At 39.7% G+C, this 20341-nt stretch overlaps 1 protein-coding gene and 1 long non-coding RNA gene across 5 annotated transcripts in view; both read left to right on the top strand.

Moving 5' to 3' along the window:
- The first annotated feature begins 246 nt into the window (after nucleotides 1–246).
- LOC114150501 (uncharacterized) lies at nucleotides 247–3423 on the top strand. 3 transcript variants are annotated; one of them, XR_003596762.1, is made up of 5 exons: nucleotides 1536–1552; nucleotides 1982–2106; nucleotides 2244–2350; nucleotides 2452–2614; nucleotides 2908–3423. It is a non-coding gene; the product is annotated as an uncharacterized LOC114150501 (long non-coding RNA). The 3 variants fall into 3 exon arrangements; XR_003596761.1 differs by having other exon boundaries at nucleotides 247–2106; XR_003596760.1 differs by lacking the exons at nucleotides 1536–1552; nucleotides 1982–2106 and having other exon boundaries at nucleotides 2119–2350.
- Nucleotides 3424–8570: 5147 nt separating this feature from the next.
- tmem94 (transmembrane protein 94) overlaps nucleotides 8571–20341 on the top strand; it is a 36565-nt gene continuing 24794 nt past the window's right edge. Inside the window, exons 1-10 of one of the 2 annotated variants that reach the window (XM_028027907.1) lie at nucleotides 8571–8790; nucleotides 11886–12196; nucleotides 15548–15667; nucleotides 15945–16072; nucleotides 16748–16884; nucleotides 17054–17259; nucleotides 18385–18533; nucleotides 18667–18769; nucleotides 18844–18930; nucleotides 19648–19764. In XM_028027907.1, coding sequence (XP_027883708.1) covers nucleotides 12173–12196; nucleotides 15548–15667; nucleotides 15945–16072; nucleotides 16748–16884; nucleotides 17054–17259; nucleotides 18385–18533; nucleotides 18667–18769; nucleotides 18844–18930; nucleotides 19648–19764 — 1071 coding nt within the window. In that variant the 5' untranslated portion in view covers nucleotides 8571–8790; nucleotides 11886–12172. The remainder of the gene's footprint in view (nucleotides 8791–11885; nucleotides 12197–15547; nucleotides 15668–15944; nucleotides 16073–16747; nucleotides 16885–17053; nucleotides 17260–18384; nucleotides 18534–18666; nucleotides 18770–18843; nucleotides 18931–19647; nucleotides 19765–20341) is intronic. The other variant, XM_028027908.1, reaches the window with a different exon arrangement.

A 20341-nucleotide genomic window follows, 5' to 3' on the forward strand; every position in this document is an offset into this window, starting at 1 on the left:
TTTGTTAAAGCCAATGGCTTTCTAGCAGGACCGAGGATGCCTTAGGTAACGTCTTGCGCCAGGGCTTTTCTTTATCCCGCTGCTAGATTTTAGATGTTAAGGATTCTAGCAGGACAGAGGATGCCTTAGGTAGCGTCTTGCGCCAGGGCTTTTCTTTATCCCGCTGCTAGATTTTAGATGTTAAGGATTCTAGCAGGACCGAGGATGCCTTAGGTAGTGTCTTGCGCCGGGGCTTTTCTTTATCCCGCTGCTAGATTTTTCATTTTAGATGTTAAGGATTCTGGCTGGACAGGCAATGCTGACTTTTTTGCTGTTAATCAATGAATGACTAAATGCTGTAGGAGGCTAATTTAAATTTATGACAAACAAGACCACACTGCTGAACAAAAATCACTAAAATTAATTGGACATGGCTGGTGCGTAAAAGATAAATGCTAAAAGGAATGAGACAATGCTACAGGATTAATACTAAATCTAAAACAATCTTGCTGGGTAAAAATCAAACCTCAAAACGATTAAGACAACACGGCTCGGGACACTGGAATTGATACAATTGAGAAATTAAACTCTTTAAAATTTAAATAACGTTTCTGACAGTTCTAAAACACAAATGGAGACACAATATAATCGGTTGAGCTCTGGTATAAACGGATTGAAACAGCGGTTTTAAAGTTATAACCATTCTGGTCTGGACATTATAAAATCCACACAGAGTGACGCGAATTTACGTATGAAATAACGGCAGCGACAGTAACAACGGAAGTTAATTCAAATGTTCAAAGATGTCAAGAGAAAGAGAGAAATAGGCAGGACCTTTGGATCGCGGATATGAACTGTTGACCCACGGATCAATCATTTGGTGGCTGGATTCCTAAACCTTCAAGTCCACATGTTAAAATGTCGTTGAGCAAAACATTTAAACTCCGGTGATAATGATTTTAAAGGTTAGTAATGCTGCTGGGTGTCAAACCTAAAATCTCTTAGGAATGAGAAGAGATAACGCTTTTCTTGACAAATTCATCTCTCTAAGGACGGAGACGACGCTTCTGCGGACAAATGAAATCTTTCAAGTAGTAAGAAATTAAAATCTTTTAGGACTAACATGATGTCATGGTGGACAAATTAAAATGTAGAGGAATTAAAACAACACGCGGAGTACAAATTAAAATCTTTAAGAATAAAAGAAAAAGACAGAGATAAATATTTGGTTAAGGCTTGGTCCAGTGACTTGGACCACCATAGACATATTCTGAGGACCACCAGGAGCTGCAGTCACCTTTCAGGTTAAGGCAAAAGTAAGTATCAGTCCCAGACAGAGCAGCTGGCAGTGAGACTGCTTCTTCCAAGATTCTCTCTGTGCTTCTGTCTCTGTTTTCCTCTCTACTCTCCCATGTTTCAGGGTGTAGTAGCGGTGCTTCCCCACACGGTGCTCTCTAATATAGTAAATTGTTCTCACCTGTTCCTCCATTAATCCACTCTCCCAGTTCTACTCTTTCAGGTTTTAGCTGCTCATCGCTGGATTCTTTCATCGTTGTCCATGTGGTTCCTGCTTGTAAGTTTTTGCATTCAACAACACATAATACTGCTGGCCTCCTGCTGGCATTGGCGACCATCAGCTTTACCAAGTAAACATAGAAAGAAATTCACTATTACTAGAAAGTGTTCCTCCATATAGAGTTAAAATTTACATTAAGTGAGGAAAGTTTGCCTGGTAATATTTTGTATTAGAGGCCAAATTAAAGCAGGAAGTCAATAAAAAATTAGAAGACAGAATTTATGATTGAGGGATTTAATTAAGAGCTTTTATCCAGAGGGAAACTAGAGAACAGGATCGAAGGGATGGAAATAAAGAGGATGTGGAGTAAACTTTTAATCTCATAAAACAAATAGTTTATGTGGCCATATTCATGTGTTGCAACACAGAAAGATCCCAAAAAGAGAATAGACTTTAAAAAATACTGACACTAGTTTCTGATCCCAGGTCCAGACTGCTCAGATCTCTGATGTTCTGATCATCCCTGGTTGGATCTCCTGAGCCTGGAATCCTCCACCTTCAACACCACCAGTCAGGTGGAGGAAGATAAGAGAACCCAGTTGACAAAAAAAGTAAGAACATTTACTTTTACACAACCAAAAGTTTTCAACATGCATGAAGTTGAGGTCAATACTCAAATCTGATTCCTACTTTTTGCTGTACTTTCTCCTCACTGACCTTTTTGTTTTGTCTGATTTTTTTCATTGAGTCCTTTCATAACAGCAGAGCTTTGATGAGCTTTGTGCTGATGGAAGGAGGATCAGGAATAGAGCAGAGGACCTGCTGATCTACTGGTTCTAGTAGATTTTATAAATGGTGAGGTCATGATTATGACTTGATCAGAAAGTCTGATTCAGTCATCTGTTATTTTGACAGAAATTAAGGAATGCGTCTCTGATCATGTGTTGGTTCACTAGCATGACTGAGACAAGTCAACATCACTGGACCAATGAGGAGAGAGAAGACACAGAGGACTGAGGAGACGCAGGAAATCCTGCTGGGAATCCAGAGAAGTTTCCTGATGCATCAGGGGGACAGCTGAGGACGGGACACAGAATAAAGAGACAGAGATCATGTGAAGTAGGTCCTTCAATAACAAACTAACATTTGCTAACTATGTTAATTTAGTTACTATTTTGTTGCAGTTAAAACAAGCGAATGTAGGGTAAGAATCGACAGTAGCCAGCAGACAAATAATTAAGAAGACCCTGATTCAAGTTTCAGGAAAAATAAATAAATTTTGTAATACTACTTGTGCTAAACAAGAAACAAGATTAGAGATATTAATGTTTACGTGTGACTGTAAAACATCCATTTAATATCATGCTCTTTTTAGCATTATTAAAGTGATGGTTGTTCTAAATGTTTTCTAGATTCAAGGATGGCCTTTCAACCCTGGATGTCATTTATGCTTTGGAGCTTCATGCTTCTGTGTTCAGGCCCTTTATGTGCACAAGGGTGGAAAAGCTGACATCAGAAATGTTAGAGGAAATCTTTGAAGTTCAGCTCAGCGAAAAGGGCAGCACCAGACGACAAGAAGAAACCAGACTGCTAGGATTCTCCTTGAGACAGACCAAACCTCGCTTTCCTGTTCAAACACTGTCAAGATACCAAAGCCCAAGACATACGATCAGTTCCACAAAAACATGGACTTTGGGATAAAGACTCTTTGGACTTTATTAAGTTCAAATACAGAATCATAAAACACAAATGTGGATGTTGGCCTGTGAAGGCACTTGTGAAACCTGCTCTGTTCAACTATCACTACCAACTGTTATGACTATTGTTGAAAACTGTTGTAATGCTTAATTGTATTTACATGTAAATATTAGAAATGAACATTTTTATGTCATCAAAAATTGTTGCAATAAAAAGTGACATACTATTAACACATGGCTGATTTTTTTTTGTTTATTTTGACAAATTATTTTTGAAAGCTGCCAAACAGGCAACTAATTAACCAGATGTTAATTAAATAAATGAGAAAAACAACAACAAAAAAACCTTGTTAGGTAGGTGGTACATGACATCCGGTTTACCAGTGAGACTGTTGAACAGGTCTGATGGTATTTGTAGTCCATCTTTCCTTTCATCAATGTCACATTGCAGCAAACCCATGAACACAAACCGCACTAGACACATCTGCTCATAACTGCCACCAAAGACGTGTCTCTGCTTCAGATCATCCAGAACTGGGACTAACAACAAACCAAAATTATAACAAATGATGGAAAATTTCATCAGGAAAGACAAACAGTCTAGAATAGAATCATTGGTTTCCATAAAATTGATACTTTCTTTAATTTGCTCTTCACCTTGTGCCAAGAACTTTTTGACCACAGAAGTCACAAAACATGAAACATGGCCACCCAAAAAAAAAAAAAAAAAAGGCACAGTTGAAACAGATATTTATACACCAAGAAAAAGATACAAATATCTCTCTGTGTCTGTATAGATAGATTCACATCTATCTATATGCCTGGTACGGTATGACCATAGGTCATCTCCTGCAAGCCAGTGGCTCCATTCTGGATCAGGCTCCTCCTCCTCCTCCTCAAAGCTGCAGTATGCAACTTTTATTTTTAAAAAAAGTAATGTTTTCAACATAGCTGGTGAAATTGTCAACATATCCTGTCTCAGTATAACATGAGACAGATAATCTGTGAAAAAATTCCAGCTCCTCTGATGCACCACTCCCGACCAAAAACAGGTCGGATGTTTTTGGTCAGAAGGCGGTTGTGTTGATGGTGGAGAAACAACTCACCGTTACAGGTAAAACTATTCATCCACTGTCATCGGTGGCTATGCTAACTAGTCTTAACATTAATGACAGGCTGAAGCCCAGGAGAATGTAAGGGTGTGAACACAAACTTGATTGACAGCACTAAGACCTGCCTCCTGGCTCTGATTGGATGTTTCTAGTTTGAGGCAGAGGAATTTGATTTTTTTTTTTTCCTCAGATTATCTGTCTCATGTTTTAACAAATATGTAACAGATATTTTTTTCATATAAAAGTTACATCCTACAGCTTTAAGTTTAGACTTTAAAGACAAATTGAATTCTTGCTCAGCTCAATCTCTCTGTCAGGAAACTTCACCTTTCTTTCTTTTTGCCAATATCTCCATAAACACTTTGTTGCTAGATATTATTATGTATATATTAAAACAAAGATATTACCTGAAATACATTTATGGATAAAGAAATAAATTGTCACTATTTAGTATCGTTGGATAAGAAAACATTTCCTTGGAAAAATCATAAAACAGCTGTACATGACAGTTGAAGACAGTCATTGTTAATTAGCTTGAATGATCGAAGCGTATTATAAGCATATATTCTGGAGTCAAAGTTTGAATGCTTTGAAGATAAAAATTTACTAGCGTGTCAATCGAGTTGAAATGACACGTATTGTGATTTAATAGATCTGAATATGATTGTGGAAGATAACACTTCTGCAAAATATGGGGACAAAACATTAAAGTCAAAATTATTTTGTCAAACTTATTATGACTAATGGTGTGGTTGGGTCATTTTTTTCATTTGGCCATTTTCAACAAGCAATAAAATTATTGTAGATAATTTGGTAGTAACACCTTAGTTTTTGCTCCTCTTTTTCATGTAGCTATTTTATTATTATCTGTTCCCTCATACTGAGGGACTAATACTGTTTCAGTCAGACTCATTCATCCCCTACACTGGAACACTGGATGTGCTCCTGAGAAGCTGCAGAGAAATAACTAGCCTACACCTCTAACATGTGGCCTGGAGCTGGACTTCCATGTTTTAGGTCAGTGTTAGTATATTTCCCCCTGGTTTATAATTCCCTTTGTTTCTAGTTTGTTTCCCTCCGCTGCTCATCATTCTCCTCTCCTAGCCGTTCCACATTCCCCTGATTAACTCACCTGCATTCAATGCCATTCTCTACTCAACTCATAATATAACCTCCCTGGTTTTCATTGTCTGTTAGTGGTTCCTCCTGATATTCTGCCAGTATGCCATGCCCTGTTCTCCTTGTCCAGATACTGTGTTTAAACCAGGGGTCTCAAACTCCAGTCCTGGAGGGCCGCAGTCCTGCAACTTTTAGATGTGCCTCTGCTGCAGCACACCTGAATAGAATAATTAGGTCATTAGCAAGGCTCTGGAGAACTGATCTACACAAGGAGGAGGTAATTAAGCCATTTCATTCCAGTGTTTTCCAGATGTACCTGTGGCACATCTAAAAACTGCAGGACTGCGGCCCTCGAAGACTGGAGTTTGAGACCCCTGGTTTAAACTATGAAACCTTTACTTTGTTCCTCCTGAGTTCCTTTTGGAATTTTGGTTGTGATTTTATCTTATGCCATGCAAAGTAAATTTTAACTATGAAATAACTCTTTGAAGAATTAATGATCTTACAACATTTAATTTCCCTTTATGCTTAATAAAGTATTTTTGAATTGAATCGAATCGAATTGAAACTGAGAAGTTCATGTCAGCAGCTTTAGGATTTTTTTCTTACACTCTTACCTGTTCTTTGTTCGCGTTTGTCATGACCCTGGTGTGTGAGTATGTTTTAGTTGGATACTTTCATTCATATCAGTCAATCAAGTTTATTAGTATATCACATTCCAGCAACAAGACAGTTCAAAGTTCTTCACTGGTCTTTCTTCAGGCCATTGAAGTCTCACATGGTCAGATTTACCAATAGCTTCTTCTCCATTTGCCACACGCTCCATCATCACCCCAAGCTTATACTCAGAGTCGTGTATGTTCTTCTTCCCAATTTTTGTTTAAATTTCTGTTATAGATATATTTTGTAATCAATGTATGTTGCAGTTACATTTTACATGTTAATGTTACATTTGGATTCATTTTATTTTCGTATTTGAAATAGTAAAAACAAAAAACATTCTCACTCACAGAAACAAAATAAATGTTTCATATTTGCATAATTCTAAAAGAAAGAACCGTCATACCATCATATATTTCGACTCCAGGAGGCGCTGTTTTTTTTCTGCACACCTTGGCTGGCTAAGGAATGTGTAAATTATAAGATTAGTTTTAGTCTGGACAAGTGTTTATGACTTCTCCTTATTTTTCCACTGTACTGTAATGTTCCTTTCTTGTTTGTTTGTTTATATCTATAAAGTGGATAAATCAGAATGTCTTATCACAGTGGAGGGCCGTGCATTTCACACCAAGGCCTTCAGTAGTGCTCCGTCTGAATCAATCCAACCCTCAATTTATGGCTATAAAACTTCTACAGCTGCGACACACATAAAAAAAACATCAAAAATAACCTGATAAAATTGCAATATTATTTAGGAATATAGCAACATTTTACTCACCAAAAATCCTGATTATTTGTACACAAAATCCATCCTCCTTTCTTTCCTCAAGATTTCAATTACTCTGTTGTGCAGATTATCCTTGCGTTTCAGTTCCATAAAGAAGTCCTCTTCTATCACTAATGCTGAAAGTCGAGCCTGCCCTGTCGTATTTCTGGCATAAGTTTTAGTTAGTAGACTGAAAGTGGTGGACAAATCCTTTTCCCGGTTGTGACAGGCTCGCTAGCTTCGGAGTTGCCCGACCTTGTTTAACAATGTCCAGTTTTTCTTGAAAAGTCCCTCTTGAAAATGGCTTTGACAGTAAATCTCCAACCAAATCCATTTCTTCTCCTTCACCCATTGTGGGTTGACAAAACAGCTATTAAATCAACACAACAATATCTTTGCTTGTGCAGCTCGCTACAGATGCAGTTTGCTAGCTCTGGCTAGTACACTCTTTGACTAGCCAATCAGAGCGTGTGAATACGCTGACGTTTCCGTACGCCTGCTAGAGAGCCTTGGTGTCGCCAACTCAAAATCTGATTGGTTGAAGCAACAGTTTGATCGACATTTATTTTATGCTACAGGGCCCGCGGAACTGATTGCAAAGGCCCCCAGGCAGATTTCTTTGACCCTGGCAACAAATAGCGGCTGAAATGTGATTGGTTAAATGCTTAAATATGAAAATACACGTCTGGAAGCAGCACAACCAGGGGGTTAGCAATGAAAGGAAGCGGACAGACCATTTGGAATTATTTAATACGTATTCATGAACAAAATATAATTTACATCAGTCTGTGATTCAGATATTTTTAGGCCAGCAGAGAAGGCCTTGCAGGCCCTGACGGCCCACCACTGTCTTATCATCCATACCTACAGACGTTTTTTGTAATCAGTATAACTTTAAATAATAATATTTAAAGTAAGCTTCATTAACATGCATCCCAGCAGTGTTTTTGCATAGCTAGTATAAGTAGAGGGCATAGGTTGGAGTCACAGCTGATGGTCAGGATGATTATCTTTCTCACAGCAAACGCACGTGTCCCTTAGTATATTAGTATTTATATTTGTATAATTCTAAATGACGGTTTATTAGACAGCAATGGGTAAATTGTTCAAAAGGTTGCTTTCCTTCACTCTGTGGTAGCCTGCCTGATAACTTTCTCAGGATACGGCAAACCAGATATGTCACATGGGACGTTCCTGTCAAGATGTTTGACGGAAACAGCGCGTCCTTTAGTCAGAATATATAATTATTGTAGAATGCGGTGCCTGTCTTGAAATATGCAAAAGTTTGTACATTTCTATTTCTCAAAGATTTAGTGTCTTTAATATATTACATTTGTAAATAAATAAATGTGAGCTTTTCTTTTTTCCGTCGTTCGTCAACAAATTGAACAACGGCTAAAATTTGAAATGAAGAATTTTTTTTATTTTGAATAAATACTTTATTCTTTATTTTTAATTATTATTATTTATCTCTGAATCCGATGAGAAAATCTAATTTCCTAAACTTACACGGGCATTTGAAGCAATTTTTCTATTTGATTGTCAATACAGCTGTGTAGTTCTTGGACCTGACCGCAAGATGGAGCCGAAACTTAAACTAGCCACTGCGTCCTGCCCCTCCACCTCCACCTCGGCCAGTCTCACTCATATGCTGACCGGTGTGACCCAGGCACAGATGCTGGGCGAAACGGGGAGCAAAGGGTTATCAAAGTTAAACGCCCGGCTAGACGAGTGTTTAAAATAGCAAATGTCTTCGCAGGTGAATTAACCAATCAGAGAATAAAACACCTTACACTCATCCAATCACAGCCTACTTCCTGCAATACGGACGTTGTCCAAAGATGGCTGCTGCAGTAACAGTGAAGGAGAAAAGTCCATTAGTGTTTGAGAGAACAAAATAACTTTGGGAGGATATCAACAGCTGCTTAAAAGACACATAAGGTGAGTCCGCACAGGAAAATGTTGTACGCGGATCCAATTCATTTATACACCGCAAATTACGTAGGTGTAGTTGCTGATGGGTGGACGCCTGTCTGCAGCATCTGTTGACAAGAAGGAACAAATATCTCTTCAGTCGTGTTATTAATTTAATCGGTGTGTATTAGAGAACATGTCCAAAAAGCAAAGCTTCGGCTCTGGTTTCTCACCAGCTGTTGTTAGAGCCGCTTTAGATCGTTTCAGTCGACAGTTCGAGACTATTGTTCATTTGGCCCAACGTTGTAAACTGAAGGCTATATTTTAACTGTATTAAATATACAAATGATTGCTGATTGAGCAGACATTCAAACTGTTGCGTCGTTACATTTTTACACTCGTAAGGTTCTTGGACGCAGAATAATCCTCACTATTCACCAGTTATTGGTTCAATGTAAATGATTTCTGACCACATTCATCGTGGGCATCAATGTCATTGATTTGAACTTTAACTGAATCGTTCTTTTGTCAATGTGAAAGAATTTGGTAAGAAACATACAAACAAAATAGCTTGAAATTGTTGATACATACAGGATAAAATACACACAGCTCAACAGATAATTGTAATCATCTGGTGATTATGGAACACCTACAACAAATCCAGACTCATGCACCTTATGTTTTTGATCAACTTTGTCAATAATAATAAAAATGTCACATTTGTGAACGGTACATATAAATCATTAGAAGCCCCATGTTTTCTAGACATTATGTGTCCATGATGAGGGTGTGTAAACTTCTGACCACAACTGTTACTAATGGTCTTAGTCTTATGGTTACACAGTTCAATAACTGACTAATAATTCCAGAAATTGATTCTAGAAAAATGTGAGATTGTGACTTGGTGAATGCGTAGAAACCCTGTATCAGATGGAACTCATTGGTTTTCCTTTATGTTTTCATCTCTCCATCATGCAAATGATTCAAATGTTGCTGACAGAAGCATAATTATAATACCATCTTTATAACTAGGAGCTGTAACATTCACAAGCCACAGTGAAAATGTGCAATTTACCAATTGATACCTTAAAAAATTCTGAAGTTGTCCTCTCTAAGCTCTTTAAATGTTCTTCCTCACACTTTAGTTTATTATATTCAGTCCCTCTGTGGTGAGGACAAGCCATAGACACACAGTGATGCAAAAGTTATGCTTTCTCAGTTTCAACTTTACTGTTTATATCATAAGTTGAAATGTTATATAGTATACAGAAGCTGCTGATAAACATTTACTGATTGACTTCATGGGTGTTGTTGGGGTTTTTTTCCCTGGTGTTTTGGTTATTGAAGCAAGGAGAAACTACGATGCCCAAGGTGGTTTGGAAAAAGTGATTCAGTATTTGAGATGCAGTATCAGAATTCTAAAGGAGCCTGATGGACAGGAACACAGACGTTTCTGCAGCATTCGCTCCTCCAGTCGTTGACTCCACAATCCCTAAAACATCCCCCTCCTTCACTTTTTGTCGTATGTAAATGTTTTGGATTTTAGCATGAGCCTGAGCTAGCCTGAGTGAACGTAGTTTTCAAACCATAACAATAAGTAAAACCTAGTTAGGATCATATCACTACATCTCAATCACATTTAAGCCTACACTTTGACTAGGCCACTAGAAAGCCTTCATTTTATTTCTTTTAGAAAATTCTGGTGCAATTCAGATCATTGTCCTGCTGCTTAAACCAAGTGAGACTGAGTTTGAAGTCAGAAAAGGACAGCTGGTTCTTCTTCTTCAGGAGTTTTTGATGGTGAACAGACGTTCTGGTAAATTAGTTGTCCAGGAACTACCACACTGACACACACTAGAACATTGACACACACCTTCCATTCCTTCTGTCCACAGAATGGTTAGAAGGTCGGGAACCACTGATTTAACCAACCTGACTTTCAGAGAGAACCAGACAGTCGGCCATCTTTGAAGTGAACATTTTCAGTCATAAATAATTCTTCTCATTTGGACGGCCTGTTTGATTTTCAGATGGATCTGTCTCTCAGCTCTACAGTCTGCCTCCCCTCCTCTCTGACTGAGCATCATCAGCTGTTTGTCAGAACATGCTGCTGACTCAGTAGAGCTGGCTTTTTGTTCCACACAGAGCTGCTTATGTCAGTGGATCAGGTGGCTGTGGCTTCTGCACCTACATCTCATTTTCTCTTCAGCTGCAATGCTAACACAGGCTGGTCCTATTACCCTTTCACTAAAAAGGAAAATTCATACATAACAGTGAAAAAAAAAGGACTCCTCATTTAAATATTTAGTTCTACCAAAATGAGAATTATAGGGAAACACAAAAAAGATAATTGCTTTGGAACTGAGTTTGGCCCCTGAGATCTGGTGTTGCCAGCTTTATTAGAAACAACCAGATGTGTGAGAAGTTCTTGCATGTTGAGTCTGTTTCAATAAGATCAAATTCTGGGCTTTGACTAGGCCCAGAACGTTTTAATTTCTTAATTGTCAACTGGTTCTCGGTGAAATTATTGGCATGTTTTAGGTTTAAAAAAAGAAACAAAATGCAACTCCTAGTCCTGGGAATTAGGAATAAATTCAAAATGCTCAAGGATTTTAAAATGTGTTTAATTTGTACGTCTTTGCCTATTTGTGAGTTTATTTCATATTGCATTACATGTCCACTCGACCACCAAATGGCTTTTGAATAGTTCTTTGATTTTTTTAATTTATTTAAGAAAAAGGCCAGGCAGCTAAGCTAACCTAATACTGGTCATTTAAGTTCCAGAATTTTAGGCACAAACCTATTTTTGTTTTAACTGATAGAATTTGATACAGTATGGAACCTTGTAGTTTTATTGTTTGTTGTTTTATACAAATGGTTGTTTTTTTTTACACACTGTTCCTCTTGTCAGTCCCATAATTTAAACTGACTTGAAAAATTTGTGTCTGAATTAAAAATAGTTTCTGAATTGAATCGAATCAGATAGCTAGGAATAAAAGACGTGTTTGTGCTTTAATGCGTTTGCATTATCTCTATTCAGCTCTTTGGTCAGCTGCGCTATTTTGAGTGCTTATAAAAACTTTTCCTGACCAGACTGCCGATGTTCATTCTCACTTCAACAGTCGGTGTCAAAAACCAGAGCCCATCTCCTGGTGGTAACCTGCAGGTGTTGCTGCATTTTCCTGTCACTCTGGCAGAGGACGGTTTCCAGGTGGGAACTCCCAGCAGCACCACCCTGCCTCCGCCTGCTTTTCCTCGCCTCTGCATATGAGTGACCTGAAGGCGTCGGGAAGAAACGGCCCCGCTGTGGGCTCCCCACGTCTGGACGCGCTGCGGTGGCACTGAAGGCCTCTTGCCAGGCGTCGATGACAGCTTGAGAAGCAGAGCATGTGGAGTGGTCAGGGTCGGCATGGCGACGCAGGACAAGAAGCAGGTGAGTTTTGTTGCTGAATGTTGCTCAGGTTGTTTCCTGTAAAGGTGCAGGCTTTCTAGAGCGTAGAACTCCGAAACAAGAATCTGCAGCACGCATACATGCACCGTTACACCTCTAGTGAGAACCTGTCATTGTCTGTTTTGATTTGATCTTATAAGATTTTATTAAATGGATAGAAATGAAAATAAATGAATAACTATTTAAAATCTCAGAGACAAATCAGTGACATTTATGTTTAGTAGAGCAGCACAATAAATCGTGAATACATCGTCATCTCGGTGTCAGTGTGTACAATAGTCATATCACACAGGGCTGCTTGGAATGCAGTAATTGTTGGCTAATGTATTTTACAAGTTTTGAAGTTGTATAACACAATATTTAGCCAGTAGGACAGAGGCTAACAGCAGCCAGAGCTCACACTGGGGTCACAAAGCAGGAAGCACAGATCATAAAGACAGTAAAGAAGAAAACGGGCATTTATCGTATATTTATCAATATTATCACCATCTGAAGATTTTTTTACACTGCAGCCCTGAGCCTTAGTGATGATGTTAGTATTAAACTGGTTGGTCCTCTGGATTTGAAGCAGATTTTGTTTCTGGAGTAGCATCACAATATACGGTTTTTATATCAGTCCTAATTATTGATTGGTTTTTTCGGGGGTAATGTGGCCTTTTCTGTTTTAACCACAGTTTCCTCTTGAGCTGTTGTACATGAACTATTAGTGTGCACGTTACTTAAGAGGTTGTTGCTAGGTAACCAAAGAGTTAGTTGATGAACTTTCTTATCTGGCCATGAGAGGTTGAGAGGCTAAAGCCTTTCCTCTGCCTCCATCCCCCAGAATGCTGTGCGGTCCTGACCAGCGAATGCCTTTTGGGGCCGCGGCCCCCAGTTTGAGAAACCCTGTTCTATTAGAAGTATTTTCTATTGATAGAGTGGCAAAAAGATTTCAGGTGGAGCTTCTGCAGCCTCCACTGCTCTCCCAGCCTCAGAGCAAGGAGAACTGCTTATTAACCACTGTTGTTGATGTTTACTATTGTCACATACTATGAGTTAGACTTGTATAGTTTGGTTAACAAGTGTTGAAGGCAGGAACAGAAAATGCTCAGCAATATATGCTTTACTGTACATTTCTCTTTAAAGGCAGATTTACTTCATATTTCCTCCACTGTCTGGTTAAAGAGAAATGATCTGTTAGCATGTAGTCAGGGTCAGGAGCTGCTTTGCCTCTGTTGGTCCTCCGGTCTGCTTCATGTATCCATGGAGGATTTTTGTTGATTCTTAGTTTCTCTGGGAAAGTTATTTCTGTCTTGGCTGCATAGGATGTTGGTCCTTTAATCTGAACTCAGGTTCAAGGGAATTGTCATATTTGGTAATGTGCGCGCGGGCGTGCGTGTGGGTGTGTGCGTGCGAGTGTGTGTGTGTCAGTGGGATGACAGATGGGAAATGTAGTTTCTCCCTGATGTGACTAACCAGGGTTTCTATGCAATCTGGAAAAGTCTGTAATGTTCCAGGTCTGGGTAGGGAAAATGGAAAAGTATTTATAATTTCAGATTTGTTTTCCTTGTCCATTGTCTTATCCAACCCCCCAAACCAAGTGACTCTAAGAAAAATAATGCACATAATGGCACTTTGTTTATTTGAATTAAAGAAATAAACAAATGTCATTTTTAATTCAAATTTAACTGCAAACAGCATAATTATGGAGTGTGTGGAGTGATTTTTAGCAACACATGAAGATATTGATGAAACTAATTTCCCAGTCTTTTTTTTTCTCTGCATTATTAAAGTGTCTCCATTTTCTGTCAGCTTTTGTATTTCAGCAACTAAAAATAGAAGTGCAGTGTGTATTAAAGACTGAAGACGTGTTGAGTACCACATGTTCGAATTCATTTAGATAAATGAATTTGAGTCTGGCACTCAATATATGATGCTAAACTAAATATTACATCCATACCATACCATACCAACTTTATTTATAAAGCACTTTAAAACAACCACAGCTGATACAAAGTGCTGTACATCAAAACACAACATAACAATAAAAAAAACATAAAATAAAAACTTACAGTTTAAAAACAAAAACATACAATTTAAAACTAGATCCCGCTAGAGTTGAAAGCCAAATAAAATAGATGGGTTTTAAGACGAGCTTTAAAATCCAAGCAGTACCTTCCATTTATTTGATGGTATTGCTAACTGTGATACTGTGATTATGTTTGACTTGATGTGTTTTCAGGCTCTAATTTTATCCTTATACTGCGTCTTCCTGTTCTGATTTTAGTCTGTAGCTGGAACAGAAACAACATGCCCAGTTCTCTGTGTCTTTGTGAAATGGCTTCATTTTCCACAGACCTACATAATGACCTGAACACACATGCAGGTAAATCATGACTCATCCAGGATCAGGTCAGGGCTTCATCTGCTGACTAGACATTTCAGTTACTGGCTGCTTGGCTGGTGCATCACAACATCTTCGATTTTTCCATGGACAGAAACAGAAAGCTCTGCAAGATGGTTCTGTTTTTGATAGTAAATATTAAAGCTGAAATAATAAATCACATTAAGAGTGATCAATAGACTATTGAAAGAGTTGTCAACTAATTTAGTAATTGATTAATTGCTTATAAGGACTCAAAGAAATACCATTTTGTTGAAAGAACACACTCTGAGCAGTAATTAAGCCAAAACTGTACAAAAATATGCATTTTGTATTTAGAAATAAAACACCTTCTTTGTCTGTGAATCTGCTCTACTGAAAACATCCCAGGTGTCAGTTTTAGCTTCACCTGGTTCAGAGTCAGTAAACACATCAATAAATCTCCTCCTAAGCATGATTTGCTTTTCTGTTATTCATCGGTTAATCCCAAAAATAATCACCAGATCTGCCCAACACTGTGGCTGTTAAGTCAAGCAGAAAGGCTGAACTTTTCACATGTTGATGTCAGAATATTTATTTTTTTTAGCTGCAGATTCATCTTTTGCCAAATGATCAAGTGTTCACTGAACGAATGCTGCTATTGCATTCTGGGCAATATAATGTTTATCTTCTTATTTAAAAGAGGAATTCGATTTTTTGTTTTTTGCATAAAAAATGACTTCAGTTGTCAAAAGAAAACTCTGCAGAATGTGTCAATTTGTTTATCTGATTGCTAGAATAATCAATAGAACAACAGGGCAGGCAGAGCATTATTTATCCTGATAAACTTAAAATGCCAATGAAGCAGGAATAACCTGTATCGAGAAGAAAACCTGTTGCATTTAAACAACCTTTAAAAATCATGCTGATAAATACGTTGCCTTTGGTCTTGTTATGGTGTGTGTGAGCTCCTGCTCCTGTTGTGTTGGCAGGAGGCAGATGGTGTGACTCGTGGCCTTTCCACCAGCCAGGCTCTGGTGAAGCTCCGGGACCAGCTGAGCATCCTGCTGGAGCAGCACCAGAGAGCCACACGGAGACGGGTTTCTTGGCTGGTATGATCACACTCATGGACAAAAAGAGTTTCAAACTCAATAAAGGAAAAACATCAGTCTGAGCATTTTTTTTTTTATCCAACTGTTAAAACACAACACATGCTGGCAGATGTTTTAGGTTTTATCTTTTCCAACTTTTCTAGTAACAAACAGTTTCCATCCATTAAGTGCAAACTGGTTGTTCTGATGTTTGTACTGTTTTAGTTGTGGTTTGTAGCTCTGTGTCACAAACAGAATTTTGTGTTTACGTTCTTTTTGTTTCGAATTCTTTTAATAGGAACAATGGCAAAATAGCTTCATTTACCATGGCAACCGACAATCCTGTCTCCACTGGCCAGGCGGGGCTCTGACTCTTCTGGTGGTGGTGGGACTTCTCTGCTGCCATGGCAGCCAGCCGAAGGGCAGGTAGCCAAACTCTATTTAGCTCAACTATCCTGTCATGGACTATGAATGTAAAACGGTTTTATAACACGTAAAGTAAAAGCACAATAATTAATGTGAACATTTCAAATCAACACTACCTTAAACTCAAGTGGCTTCACTCAAAACATTCACAGACCTACGCACTCTTGTTGTCATACTGTAGACCTGGTGCTCACATATATAATGTCACTAAAGTAGATCTTTATCAGACAATACTGTTAATGAATCTGTTCCTTTTTTAACTTCCACTCTACCTTAGAAAACCAATTTAATCTCTAGCCTATCACAAATTGAAGCTCCGTTCTTGTTCATTGTGTTACTTCCTCATTGTGTGTGGCATTAGCCAATGTAGCTTTGTTGAAAAAGAAGGAGGTTGGTTGTTGCTACTTTCTCATCCAGGATTAGTGAATTCTGCAAGTCACTGACTTGATCTAATCTGTTACTTAGTTGTAACTTTTTTAAGCAATTATAAGAAGAAACTGAACATGTCTGCATTATTTAAAAGTTATAATGAACTTTGAATCTGTTTCTATGATTGAATTACACTGACTGTGCATTTGTGAATACAAATAAATTTTTGTTCTTTTCCAAAGAGTCTTGAGGTAACATCTGTTATGAATTGGGATTATATAAATGAAATGTGTCTTTTGTTCCCAGCTCTGGTATAGAGATGGTGAATTCTGCAGCCCTGCTCCTTCTCTTCCTGTTAAACCTGCTTCTGGTCGGACGCCAGGAGAGACTCAACAAAACCGAGATGGTCCGGCGCCTCAGACGCATCATCGCACAGCTCAATGGTGAGTTGGGATATGACAAGAAAATGCCTAGGTTTTCTCATAAGGGTCAAAGGTGGAACATGTGTGATTGTTTTATTGTGATCACTACAGAGCAATTAGTGTATTATTATTATTATTTCTCTGGCCTGTTCTGATACTTCCCCTTTATTTTGGTGTTTCTTTAATCCAGATTATCTGTCAGGGTGTGTGGCTGAAATTCAGTGGCCTTCTTCTCTTTACCCTGACCTCTACACGCCCTCGTCTCCATCATGGTCACTTCACTGGACCTACCGGGATTCCCAGCTGGTTAACCTCCCCGTCAGTCTGCTGGTGGAAGGAGACATCATTGCTCTACGACCTGGCCAGCAGGCGTTTGCATCTCTCAAGGGCGTCAAGGTCAGGCTGTAGTGACTTGCAAGCCACAATATTTGATTTGCAAATATTAAATATACAAGATCTTTGCAGACATTCAATGAAACCTTGAAATAAAGCGATTAGAAATCCCCTTCCATCCATCCTCTGTTTTCTGTTTGTCTGAAATCGGATCACAGGGGCAACAGGCCCCGGGGGTGCGGGTTGGGGGCCAGAGGGATTATGTAGCATCTGCAGGAAGTTCTGGGTCTTCCCCAGGGGAAAGAGGCCTACATGCCAGAGTGATGAGATGCTCTGTTGTTCTCAACTGAGGAGCAGTGACTTGACTTCAAGCCTTCGAGATTATGACTTTCCTCAATCTTGCCTCTAATTGTGAGCACAGCCTCTCTGCAGAGATAACTCCCTTCAGATGCTTGTAGCTACAGTCTTGTTCTTTCTGTAATAATCCGTACCCCATCACCATAGTTGATAGACAAAATGTAGATGTACCAGTTAATCAGGAGCTTTGCTTTCTAGGTCAGCTTTTTCTACAACAGAACGAGCGCCATCCAGGTCCTTCACCTCAGACCCGGATGGAGCACTCCACCCTTTACTGGTCTGGAACCATATGACCTCATGCAGACCACTTCGCACTCTGCTGCAAACCAATCCAATGCGCCTGAAGACGCTGACAGAACCTTAAAATCTACAAAAACAAATAAAACCCTGAGATTCCCAAACCGCCCCCTTCCCACTGATACATCAACACCACAAGCAAGATGAGTGACGTAAAGCAGTCCTGACGGAGGCCAACCTGCGCAGCGTTTAGCTCAAACTGGGGCCTAGAAAGTGGACCCAGCTTGTGCTTCGTAATACAAAGACAAGATGGCTCTTACAGACATCCCTTGCCACCCAAACTGCAAAATGCCTTGATGACTTGGACAACCCTTCAGATCCACAAACCGCATGTCAACTGGAGAGCCAAATCTCTCCAATCCCTGTTCTGATGCTCTGATAATTGTCTTTCCTACATCTAGAGGAATTACTTCCTAGAAATGTTGCCACATGATTGGCTAATGGAAGAGGTGTGCTTATTAAAGCAGGTGTGGGATTGGGGTTAGAAGTGGGAACTGGGAATGGCGTTGAGCTCTATCTTTGTTTCTTTCTCAGGACGATGAGCACATAGTGTTGGAACCAGGAGATTTATTCCCACCGTTATCGCCTCCCCCTTCACCTCGGACTGAGAAGAGGGGGCCCCAGAGCCCCCAGCAACACCGCCACTTCAGAGTGGTTCGGACCCCGGTGCTGGAGCCGGTCAGGTAGGGAGCTGGATCATATTTAGTTAGGTGGTTGGATCATCTTCGTTGTTCTGGGATCAGTTGCTCTGCCACTATAACAATCTCAGTCACTGATAACGTTTTACAAAAATGGAAGTTTGATTTAAATCAACAGGAACGCTTTGGAGCTGGCCCTGTCCCGGCCCATCACAGTGCTGGATAATGAGAGGTTTACTGTTCAGTCCATCATCACGAAGCTCGTCTGTCCTGTTGTGCTGGTGAGCTGGAATCTTCTACACATTCAGTGGCCCTGGAAGAGCAGAAGGAAACATTTGCCTGGTCCTTCCTGCAGGTGGCGTTCCTGGTGGTGAACACAATTCGCTTTTTCTGGCAGGCCCCCAGCATCACTCCTCCCTGCTACAACTTCCTTCAGCTCCAGGTGAGACGACGTTTAGACCAAGTACTGCCCAGCCCTACCAAGTTTCATGTATGGCCTCCTAATGCTGTATAACCCATTGATTCTGTCAACGCTGCTCTGTCTTTCAACTAGAAAAAGTTTAACAGGGATTTTGCAGATGGCAGATCTCCGTGTAGAGCTTTAACCTGCATGAGGGGAAGAAATCAGAGCGATCACTGTTTGTAACGATCACTGATACTGGCAGGAATAAAACCCGAGAGACAAGTCCCGAACTAGCTTAAACCGCTGTAGCTGCAACTCATCGTTTCTATAATCTATAAATGGTCCATAGAGGTTTGTTTTTCTCTGAATGAAGGAATTACTTCCCTGTTTCTCCACATTTGGCTGTTGACAGACCTCAGTGACTTAGAATCTGTTACAGTAAAAGTTGACTTCCAATAATGGCAGTGGACTATTTTAAATGATAATGTTGAACAAATTCAACCAACTCTCCTTCCACTAACCCCCATCCAATAGTTCCAGCTAAATTAAAAATATCCTGACCAGAGCCTATTTCAGGACCAAATTTCTACCCTGCTGATCTGTTTTTGACCTGATAAATGTGGGGCGTTAAGAATGGACCAAGGAAACTCCCCTGGTTCCTGGGAACTACCCAGGAATGTTCATCATTTGCTGTGAACAGTTCAGATTAATGACAGGATGAGTGGACTAAGGTGTCAGTGTGTTGTTGTGCTGTAGCTCATGGCTGTGCTGCCCATCCTGCCGCTGCTCTTCCCTGTCATGTGGGTCCTGGTAAATGCCTTTGGAGAGGCCAGAGTCCTGTCTGAGTTCAGTCGCGCATCTCCAGCTGGCTTGGTAGGACACACACACACACACGCTCATACACCCACACACATATGCGCACATACACACACTGACATAGTAAATACTGTTACAGTTAGCCCCAAAGTATCCATAGTCCTGGCTAAAGTGACCAAAAATGTTTTTTCTGACTGGAAGTAATATTGATGTTTTGGAGCGATCCAGCCACAGTCCAGTACTGAACCTGTGGATGAACAGGGTTTCCCCTAGAAAACTTCCTAAGCCAGGTCCACCAGCAGGCCACTGTGTTTTTATGTTTAAAAATGTCAAGTCGACAGGAAATGGAAAAGAAATATGACATTTCAGTAACAACGTTGATAGAAGACATTGTTGACAATACTTAAACGACAAAAAAATATGATTAAATGAAATATAAGGCACTGACAGTGTGACCGGTGCACACCCGGCTTCCTGCCCTGTTCAATGCATCAACTACAAACCTTTCTTTCAGGAATTACTCCGCCTCACCGCTGAATGTGCAGCAGAGCGGGGCGTGGAAAACATGCATGGAGGTCAGGATTACTGGTGTATTAAAAAAAAGTTTTTAAAATAAGAATAAGCATCGCTTAGC

The sequence above is a fragment of the Xiphophorus couchianus genome, chromosome 9 (assembly GCF_001444195.1).
Source record: "Xiphophorus couchianus chromosome 9, X_couchianus-1.0, whole genome shotgun sequence".
Lineage (NCBI taxonomy): Eukaryota > Metazoa > Chordata > Actinopteri > Cyprinodontiformes > Poeciliidae > Xiphophorus > Xiphophorus couchianus.